Raw genomic sequence first — 11,322 nt, forward strand, 5'->3', positions numbered from 1 at the left:
AGAAACATCTTGTGCTGGACTACACTATGAAAGGTTGGAAGTTTGAATCCATGAAGACTGAAGATGTGTCTTGGAAGAGAGACCTAGTGATAGGGTTCTGAAAGACTAAAATCTTGAAAGTCATGCAGATAAATTCTACTGTACATAAACATGGGTCATTATGAATGGTAATTGATTGGACAGCAACTCACAACAGCACTTCTTACTCAGAATTTCTGTTGTTGATAGGTGCCATCAAGCCAGCTCCCCACCACCACAACCCTATCCACAACAAGATTAAACCCTATACTGTCCTGCACCATCCTCATGATTGTTCCTATGCTTGAGCCCCTTGATGCAGTCATTGTATCAGTTCATCTTGTTGAGGACCTTCATCTTTTTTTGCCACCCCTCCACTCTGCCAAACATGATGCCTGTCTCCAAGGATTGGTCTCTCCTGACAATATGTCCAAAGAGAGTAAGACGGAGTCTTTTAATCTTGCTTCTAAGAAAGACTCAGACTTTATTTCTTCCAATATAGATTGGTTGTTCCTTTTAGTTACATTTCCAACATTCATCCAACAATTCATATGCATCAATTCTTCTATGGTCCTCCTTATTTATTGTCAAACTATCATATGCATATGATATAATGGAGGAAACCATAGGTTGGGCCAGGTTCATCTTAGTCCTCAAGGTAATAGCCTTGCACTTCAGTACTCTAACAAGGTCTTGTGCAGCACATTTACCTAATGCACTATGTCTTTTGATCTCTTGACTGCTGCTTCCATGTGCATCGATTGTGGATTCAAGTTAGGGGAAAAAAATCCTTGACAACATCAAACTTTTCTCCATTTATCACGAAGTTAGAAAATGGTCCAGTTGTAAGGATTTTGGTCTTCCTCACATTGAATTGTAATCCATACTGAAACCCACAATCCTTGATCTTCATCAGCAAGTGCTTTAATTTCTCCTCACTTTCAGCAAGCATGATTGTGTCATTTGCCTACCATAAGTTGTAAATAAAACTTCCTCCGGTACGGATCCACACTCTTCTTCACACACTCCAGCTTCTCTGATGACTTTCTCAGCATATAAATTGAACAAGTATGGTGAGAGGCTATAACCCTGCTGCATATCTTTCCTGATTTTAAACCATGTAGTATGCCCTTGTTCTTTTCTCACAACTTCATCTTAATCCATGTATAAATTCTTAATGAGTACAATGAAGTGTTCTGGAATTCTCATTCTTCTCATGGTAATCCAGTTTATTATAGTCCACATGGTCAAATGTCTTTGCGTAGCCAATGAAACACAAGCATACATCTTTCTGGTATTCTTTTTTGAGCCAAGATCCATCTGATATCAACAATGATATCATTTGTTCCATGTCTTCTTCTGAATCTGGTGTGAACTTCTGGCAGGTCCCTGTCAATATACTGCTACAACAGTTTTGGATGATCTTAAGCAAAAAATTGATGTGTGCCATATCAATGATATCATTCTATGGTTTGATCATTCTGTTGGATCATTTTTATTTTGAATGGGCACAAATATGCATCTCTTCCAGTCAGTTGGCCAGGTAGCTGTCTCCAAAATTTTCTGGCACAGATGAATGAGTACTTCCAGTGCTTTTTCAGTTCTGAAACATTTCAGTGGGTATTCTGTCAATTCCTGGAGCCTTGTTTTTGTCTAATGTGTTCTGTGCTGTTTGAACTTCTTCCTTCAGCACCATTGATTCTTGCTCATATTCCAGCTCTTGATTTGGTGGACTGGTAGACTCGTTTTTTGGGGTACAGTGATTGCGTATGCTTTCCACTTCTCTTGGTGATTCCTCCATCATTCAATATTTTATCTATAGAATCCTGATGCCACAGTATGACTTTGAGTCTCTCCCACCTGAATTTTGATAAAATCTCAAGAACATATTTAACACATTAAGTGCTAATGACAGAAAACCTGATGGATTGTGTGAGGACATCAAAACCATCATTCATGAAGAATGCAAAAAGTCATTGAAAAGACAGAAAAGATCAAAGTGTATGTCAGAAGAGACTCTGAAACTTGCTCTTAATCATAGGGTAACAAAAACAAATGGAAGAAAGAATGAAGTCACAGAACTGAATGAAAATATAAAGAGCAGTTCCAGAAGACAAAGCCAAATATTATAACAAACTGTCCAAAAACCTAGAATTTGAAAACCAAAAGGGAAGAACATTCACATCATATCTGAAACCGAAATAAACCCAGAATTTGGAGCCCTAGCTAAATAACACAGATTATGTTGTTGTTTTGTAATATTATATGTGCCACTACTATTGAACCAACACTTACCTGTCAATTTGATTGACACAATGGCAGAATCAATTACACAGTAGTACAAAGGCCTGCCTCTAATGAATTCAACAACTTGGAAGACATGGAAAAATATTTGGAAAAACAATCCCTCCCTAGACTATCCCAGATGGATGTCAAGAGTCTCAACAGAGTCATGGCAATAGAAGAAATAGGCAAGGTTATCAAGGGGTTACTAACAACAAAAATCCCGCAGGCCATAAGTCTTCACAGGAGAATTCTACCAAGCATTCAGGGAAGAACTGACACCAATCCTATACAAACTCTTCCAGAACATGGAAAAAGACGGCAAACTCCCAAACTCTTTCTATAAAGCTAGTGTATAACTGATACCTAAAGCAGGCAAGGATCCCATAAGAATCAAGAACTACAATCCAATATCCCTAATGAACATCGGTGCAGAAATCCTTAGCAAAGTACTGGCCAATAGAATACAAAAGTATATAAGACAAATAATTCACCATGACCAAGTGGGATTCATACCAGGAATTCATGGATGGTTCAATATAAAAAAGACCATTAATATTATTTACCACATTGACATGAAAAGGATAATAACCACATGATAATATCAATAGATGTGGAAAAAACATTCGATAGCATCCAACACCAATTCCTGTTTAAAGCACTCAAGAAGATGGGAATTGAAGGAAAATTCCTCAGAAATATAGAAACTATATGTGAAAGATCAACAGCCAACATGGTAGTCAGTGGAAAAAAGATATAAAAAATCTCACTGAAAAGGGGACCAGACAAGGATGCCCCCTGTCCCCACTCCTATTTAACATCATACTAGAGCTCCTAGCTAACAACATAAGACAAAGAAAAGACATCAAAGTTATTCGTCTGGGGAAGGAAGAAGAGAAACTATCATTATTCACATATGATATGATTTTATATATTGAAAATCCCCAAAACTTCACAAGTGGAATGATGGAAGTGATACAGGAATATGGCAGAGTGGCATGCTATGAGATCAACAAACAGCAATCTATCAGACTGCTGTACACATCAGACAAGATCCTGAAAGAGATGATCAAAAAAGTAGTACCCTTCATAATATACAAGCAGAAATTGAAATATGTAGGGATATACCTGACTAGCAAAACAAAAGATTTGTACAAGGAAAACTACAGAACACTATTACAAGAAATCAAGAGTGACCTCAACAAATGGAAGGATAACCCATGCTCATGGAACAGAAGACTCAATATAATAAAGATGTCAGTTCTTTCCAAGGCACTATGTAAGTTTAATGCTATCTTGATACAAATACATCATTCTTATTCAAATAATTGGGGAAAACTGATTATCAACTTCATATGGAGAGGGAAGAAGCCCAGAATTTGCAGAGAATTCTTCAAGTAGAAGGACAAAGTGGGAGGGCTTGCTTTACCTGACTTTAGCACATATTATACAGTCACAGTGGTCAAAACAGTGTGTTACTGGTATAACGACAGATATTCAGACCATTGGAAAAGAACTGAAAACCAGAAATAAAATCATCAGTGTACAGACAACTGATCTTTGGTAAGTGCCCCAAAAATATCGGATTGGAAGTGGATGCCCTCTTCAATAAGTAATGCTAGAAAAAATGGATATCTAACTGCAAAAAAATGAAGCAAGACCCTTACCTCACTCCATGCACAAGGAAAAGCTCAAGGTTGATCAAAGACCTTGAGATTAAATCCCAAACTATTAGGACCATCAATGAGGGAATTGGGACCAACCTGAGAATTTGGCACAGAGAATACATAGTCTATCAGAAATAGGGAAGGACACAAATACAGAGGAGTCACAAATTGACAAGTGAGATATACTGAATATAAAATACTTGTGTACATTGAAGGACTTCACCAAGAGAGTAATAAGAGAGCCCATAGGCTGGGATAACATCTTTAGCAATGCTACATCAGAAAAAATCCTTATTACTTAAATCTGCAGTACCTTTGCTAGCTTACAATAAGAAAAACTAATTGCCCACTAAGGAGGTGGGCAAAGGACTGTACAGAAGTTTCACAAGGGCAGAAATCTGAATGGCCAATAGACATATGAGAAAATGTTAGTGAAGAGAAATGCATATTAAAACAGCTATGAGATACCATCTAACACCCTCAAAAATGCCCAATTAAAAAAAATTCAGAAAGTAACACGTGTTAGAGGGACTATGGTGAGATACGTACTCATGTCTACTGCTGGTAGACCTGTAGGTATTTACCGCCATTATGGAAATTGATTTGGCAATATCTAAAACAGATGGAAATTGGGCTACCATATGACCCAACAATCCCCCCTATTGGGCATATACTCAAAAGAGGCAAGAAATAAACCACCACCAGACATCTGTGCTCCAGTGTTCATTGTGGCAGGGTTCACAATCGCAGGGAGCTGGAAACAACCCAAATTTCCCTCAGCGGACAAATGGATCAAAAAACTGGTATGTACATAGAATGGAATCCTACACAGCCCTAAAAATCTGTGATGCAACCATGAAGCACATTGCCACATGGGAAGAACTGTAGGAAATTATGCTAAGTGAAGCAAGGGAAGCACAAAAGGACAAGTACTACATGAGTCCACTGAAGTAATTTTAAAAATATGGGGCATAGGGGAAAAGTTGTTATACACATACATTCCTGGGGTGTGGTCCAGGTACTACGGCAGGGGCCAAACCCAATCCAGGGATACATATAGCAGTCAACTAAATAGGAGGGGAAAAGAAGGAGAGAGAGAGGGAAAAAAATACATGGGTGGTGGGGGGAGCAGGGCACTAACCCACCCAAGGGGAAGGTGTTGTTTATATCTCCACAGGAAAAGGAGAGGCCAGGCTTCAACCCTATACCCCAAAACGTGAATGCAACTTACATGTAGCAGGGAACCAATAAAGAGGTCCATGGGGCCGGCCCCAATCCCAACTATGTGGAATCCGCTCCCCCCAGAAGAATGCACTTCAGAGGATAGTACTGAAGCTACAGCTGGGGGAGAGGGGGCACGTCTGATCAGGGCACACAGGAGCAAATGAAGAGGAAAGGAGAGTGAGTGAAGCACATCCTGGCCCACCAAGCCCCGAGGACGATATTCCTGCTCAGAACCCACCATGAGACACGACATCCCTCACTGAACCATAGCACTGCTGGGGACAACACGATCTGACTCCATCACACTGGACAAAACACGAAGGGCAGGCAGCAGATCAACACCAAAGTTCAACAACCACCAATTCCACAACCTTGGAATGGCAGTCATCCACTTGCTCTCACACAGGCTATTTCAGGTGTGAATCCAAGGGAACATATCGATTCCTTAATCCTACTACAGGGGAGTTTGAGGTAAAGCCCTATGCACTTAGTTGTATTTCTACCTTGAATTCTTCTGGTGGGGCCTATGAAGGATGCTGATCACTTTGAAAGACCGTCTCAAGAGTTTATATCAGCAACTACAGAATATAAACTAGGTCAAAAGTGACCAATTAGGAACCTAGGATTAGGGTACTCTCCCCTTGGATTCTATGTAAATATTGCTAAGGGGTGGCCCCATGAGGGGTTGCCCTACCAGTTTCCCTACCAAAAGAAATGCAATTACTTTCTCAGAGGCATACCTGCTCCACTCTCTGCCCATCTTGACTTTAATATCTAATGAGGTTTGTTTATCACTTGTAGGTATGTCTGTGGATTTGGGGTGACATTAGGATATGTTTTACGAGAGCAACTTAACGATCTTCTTCTCCATCTTGAGAAACTGACCCAAGATAATGCAGTCTTCTCTGTTGAAGTGATTTCCAAGATGCACATAAACAGGGGATAATATATGATTCACAGAAACTAGGCAGAATCTCTAACTCTTTGCTAGGGAGATTGAATGTGTTAGGCTGAATAGTCTAGCGATACAAGGAAGAACTTTATATAAAGCATAATTTCATATCAAGAAGCTATTCCTGCCCTGTCTAACAATTCCGTTGGCCTTCTTCAACCCACGTAGCTGCAGGCTGATGATGCCAGGAAGAGAGGTGGGCAGCATGGAGCTCACAGGGTGGGGGCTGCAGAAACTCATAGATCCAAGGCCAGTGGACACCTGTCAGGGCACAGACAGAGCTCAGGGTCAGGTGCCTACCTGGGGCCATTCCTAGAAGCAGGCACAGATTCCTAAAACCATGATTGTAGAAATACCCATTGACATCCTGTGATAAGTAGATGACACAACCTTGCTTGCTGAAAGTTTAGAAGACTTGAAGCTCTTGCTGATGAAGATCAGTATGAATTATGCCTCAACATAAAGAAAATAAAATCTTCACAACTGGCCTAATTAAACAATATCATGACAAACAGAGAAACAAACATAGAGGTTGTGAAGAAATCCTAGGCTGTTTTTAATTAGGCAAATCTGTTAAATATATATTTTTAAAATAATGCTAAAAAAGTTAAATGTTATACTGAAGACTAAAGTGAGTCTGAACCAATTGATTTCAATCCTCTCATATACATATAAATACTGAGCAAGGAATAAAGAAGGCTAAAAATAAAAGTGATGCCTTTGAATTATGGTGTTATGAAGAACAGTACATACACCAGGTATTGCCAGAAGCATGAACAGATCTGTAACATCAAAGGGGAGTGAAGACACCAGAATACTCCTTAGAGGCAAGGGTCATGAAACTTTGTCTCATGTCCTTTGGACATGTTACCAGGAGAGATCGGTCCCTGGAGAAGAAACCATGCTCCCTACAGTAGACGGTCAGCCAGAAAGAGGAGGCTTGATGAGGAGGATCACAACTGTGACTACCACAGTGGGCCAGACAGGGATAACTGTGGCAATGGGACAGACTGGGCACGATTTCATTCTGTTGTATGTGGGCTTCAAGAGCAGAACCGACTCCCTGGCATCTAACAATACCACCACTATGCCAGCTGAATTTCTTATTTTCATGATGGCTAATTTATAATTTACTGTAGGCTTTATTATTTATGTTTATTTTTCTCAATATTGGAGGCAAAATATATTTCATGTTATTTCTGATAATGTTTTGGACCTATTTCTGTTACCTTTGCTCATTCGCATCTGTTGCCATGTGTCATTTCGCGCCTAATTCACTTCAATAGTGTCAGATCATGGTATTAAAAATACCTGGAATAATTTCAGATGCTCTAAAGAGAATCTATATTTGCATCTGCTATGTGAGCCCTGAGGGCATAGTGATTACTCGTTGGGCTGTGAATCCCATGGTTGACAGCTCAAAACCACTAAAAGCTTGGAGGGAGAAAATCTGGACTTTCTACTCCCATAAACACTCACGATCATAGGCAACTTACAGCGGGGTCAACACTGACTCAATGGTAGTGAGTTTGCTTTTTGGTTTATGTGACTTAACAGCAAGAGGCTCAAACATAGCAATGGTTATGACCCAGCAGTACAGGCAGTTTTCCATTCTGTTGGACGAGGGTTGCTATGAGTTGGCACCAACCTGCTGGCACCTACAGGCAAACACATGTGATTAATGTCTTACATGTAGTTAAAGCCCCAAACTGAAAACAAAACAACACACTACCATTAAATCAATTGACTCGTGATGACCCTGTAAGACAGGGTAGAACTGCCCCGGTGGGTTTCTGAGACTCTAACGCTTTACAGGAGTAGGAACACCCATCTGTCTCCCAAGAAGAGGCTGCTGGTTTTGAACAGCTGATCTTGTGGATAGCAGGCAAGCATATTCAAAATGATCAAATCCATGTTGAAAGCTTAAAACTATGTTAGACATTTATTTAGCTATGAAGTTCTGTTATTGTTCCATGAGATTTTAGCCTTTTGGAGTACAATTTCCTTGTTATGCTTCACTTTTGTAGGCACTGGACTTGATGTTGGTTCATCTTGCCTACAATGCTGTCAGAACAGAAATTCACACTGGCAGGAGAGACAGGTGTCACTCAGGTAAAAACATCTTTAAGGCTCCCTTACATCTTCATGTTCCCAGTGTCCTTCTCATTTTATCCTGATGACTTCTTATGCTTCCAAATCGCCCTTACTTTTAAAAGAATTAAAAAATGTGTCCTTGAACTATTTTCAGTGATGGAGGGATGGCCTGAGTAATGTATGTAGCCACCACCAGAGCAAAAGTACTCTTGTCTCATTTCTCTAATTTCTGGAAGTTACGAAATGAGTACCATATGCTATATATAATTTGTCCATGCAAATTACGTGCACACACACCACAACATGCACAGAACACACAGGACTGGATACGCAATGTTTGTAGAACCTATATAATAAGTTTATTTTTTAATGTGAACACATGGTAGCATCACACTGACCATTTAGTAAAGCAAAACATAAACAAACTTAGGCATTGAGAGAAGAATTACTCTTATTTTCTAATTTTTTATTTGATAAAACTCCTTGAAGTTTAGACTTCTTAGTGGCTTCTGTTGGCAGTATTTTTAAGGTTCTTTCTCACTTTGATATGTATTTATTTGTACTTTTACTGTTTGGGCAAAAATATTCTTTTTTTTTTTTTTTTTTTGCTCCAGGACTGGCCTAATGGAAGGCTTTATTTATTTCAATTTTTATTTTGTAGGGTTTGAAGAAGTATTCCCTGAATTTGGGCCAAGGGCACTGGTTGGCCTTTCTGAGGTAAAGTGTGTTCGCAGCAGTTCCAGGGCCCAATTGTTCCTTGCTTGCAGGGTCTTCTCGATTTTCAGTTCGCTCTTGATGGCGTTCAGCTCCCCTCGGACCTTTTCTATTTCGAATTCGTAGAATAACTTCAGTTCCTCTTGTAGGAGGGCGCTGCCTGCCTCGGTACGCTGCTTTAGGTTCTTCACCATTTCTTTTAAATTGTGGTTCTCCTGGTGCAGCTTGTGGATGACATCTTGGGCTTGCCGGAGCTCTTTAGTTAAGCTTTTGACAGTAGTTGCTTTTCTGAACAGGTCATTTCTCAAAGCCTTGAGCTCAAAGTCTTTCTTTGAAGTTGCCGCCCTCGTGTCTAGAAAATTCAGGTGTTTCTTGGGGGCTTCCTGTTCAGCATTCAAAAGCTCTCTTTCGGCATTTTCGAATTCTTCTTCGATTTTCTTGTATTTCTTGTCCAGTTCTTCCAGTTCTGCCTTTAAAAGGGTCGGGCGAACCTTGAGAGATGTTTTGCCCACTGGCTTCTGCCTCGGGTCGCCCCTTCGATGATGGCATCTTCCACTTGGTGATTCCTTGGTAGAAGGAGCACGGCTATCGGTGGTCTGACAACGGTCTTGAGTGCAGACAGCCAAGAGACATATCTCACAGGAGGCAGAACTTGCGGCTCTTGTGCCCTTTGGAATATTTATCTTTCTCTCTCTTAACTTCGGCTCTCGTTCTTTTTCATAGAGGTGGGGGAAAGAGACTTTTTTCTTCCCTTTATTCTCCTGACAAAACTTCTGACTGGACAAGTGGTAAGTCTCTCCCATTTTCTTGGTTTTGTCTACAATTGCTGGTGTTGCAGATGCTGGCTGAGACGCCTGAGCTGGGCAATCCAGTGCAGCGTAAGAAGACGTCTGCTCTGTCTCCTTGTGGTTTTTGACAGCATCCATTTCTCCTGGAACTGCTTCCGTTGCAGTTCTGGAGATACAAGGTGTTACTCTGGATGCTGTAACTTCGTTTATCAAATTTGAACTTAATCCTGAAGACTGAGACTTTCTTAGTAAGGGAGGCGTGCTCACGATAAAGCTTTAGCTAGGTATACATAGTTTGGAGTGGGGGTGGTGGTCTCTGTCAATGGTTAACTGAAACTCCGCCATCACTCCCGCTTCCCGTGGAAAGAAAGTGGTCCGCGTCGGGGCTTCCTCATCCGTAGGTCTATTCTTTTTTATATAACTCAGTTTTGTCTTACAACTCTTGAGAAATAATAGTAGCACAGACCATTTATGAAAGAAAGAATGAAACGTACAGGTATGATGCTTATAGTTAATTGGATAAATGTCATCGCAGGAAAAAATAGGAAATATACATAACTGAGCAGCTTCAGCGAAGTATATACTAGAATGTTTAATCTCACCTTCCAGTACTTTACTCTCATAGATTTCATATTGAAAAGGATCAAGGTCCTTGTTTGAGATAGCAATTAGTATAAAAAAAACTTTGTCAGAATTTGAGGCACTGCCTGAATTTGTGTCACAGGGTTAGCAAATGGGAGTCAGGCTGTATTAAGTGTAGTTAAATAGTTAATGTTACTTCTTCTGCGGGGTGTGATTTTAACAGCTCCAGCATGCCATTCATAGTGGCTGAGTATGTTCCGAAGTCAGGGCAAAGGATACACCTTGTGTAATGTAAGGCCAAGGGAGAGGTAGGATCATATTTATTGAGATCCTAACAGACATCAGGCATATCACTAGGTTATAGGAATATAGTTGTAAGGTTCACTGTCATAAATAGTCATTTCAACATAGACAGCAGGCATAAAGTGTGGTAATAATTTATTTGAGAAGAATTCATTCCATGCTAGGCCCAAGGAGTTCGAGATTAAAGATGTTTCCAATGTTCAACTCTTTCAAATGTTATTCTGCTCCATTTCCCCACTTCTCCCTTGGGTAAAGTTCACTAAGTCCCTGGATTCTGTGGGTCACTGCAACATGTCACAGAGACTTAGGAAAGAAACCTTTAGGAAATGCTTCATGTGGTTGTAGGTGCTGTCACGTCTCAAGTTCACAGTCAAGTAGAGGCAAGCCAAACGCAGGGTACAGAAACAGAAGTCAAAATGTCCAAAAGTCAAAGGAGCTCTTGCTTCTCTACCAAAGCTCAGTCAGAAACTGGAGGTCACAAGAGGGAAGAATTTGATAGGTTTTTAACTTTTAGTCAACCATGTATGCGTAGAGAACCTGAAGGTCGATGACACATTCTCTAGTAAGGTAGGGTCTGAAGTGCGGGCCCTCCCCCCCATGGTCCCGAAACAGAGAGCCCCTTTCAAAATGAGAGGATGGTCTGAAGATACATCTAACCCTAATCTTTTAACAGAATATTTGCTGCATGTAGGTTCAT

General features: G+C 40.4%; 1 protein-coding gene across 1 annotated transcript; it reads right to left on the minus strand.

The window, feature by feature from the left end:
* Window positions 1-8,852: 8,852 nt before the first annotated feature.
* LOC101639578 (coiled-coil domain-containing protein 160-like) lies at window positions 8,853-9,954 on the minus strand. The gene has a single exon (XM_004696958.2). The coding sequence runs from the start codon at window positions 9,876-9,878 to the stop codon at window positions 8,889-8,891; it is 990 nt and encodes a 329-aa protein (XP_004697015.1). The 5' UTR covers window positions 9,879-9,954; the 3' UTR covers window positions 8,853-8,888.
* Between the last annotated feature and the right edge of the window lie 1,368 nt (window positions 9,955-11,322).

The sequence above is a fragment of the Echinops telfairi genome, unplaced genomic scaffold (assembly GCF_000313985.2).
Source record: "Echinops telfairi isolate 266 unplaced genomic scaffold, ASM31398v2 ScPeMD7_7469;HRSCAF=8507_1, whole genome shotgun sequence".
In the NCBI taxonomy this organism is placed as follows: Eukaryota; Metazoa; Chordata; class Mammalia; order Afrosoricida; family Tenrecidae; genus Echinops; species Echinops telfairi.

Bases quoted from the DNA above. Each gene is read 5' to 3' on its own strand.
- LOC101639578 (XM_004696958.2), bottom strand. From the start codon at position 9,878: ATGGATGCTGTCAAAAACCACAAGGAGACAGAGCAGACGTCTTCTTAC.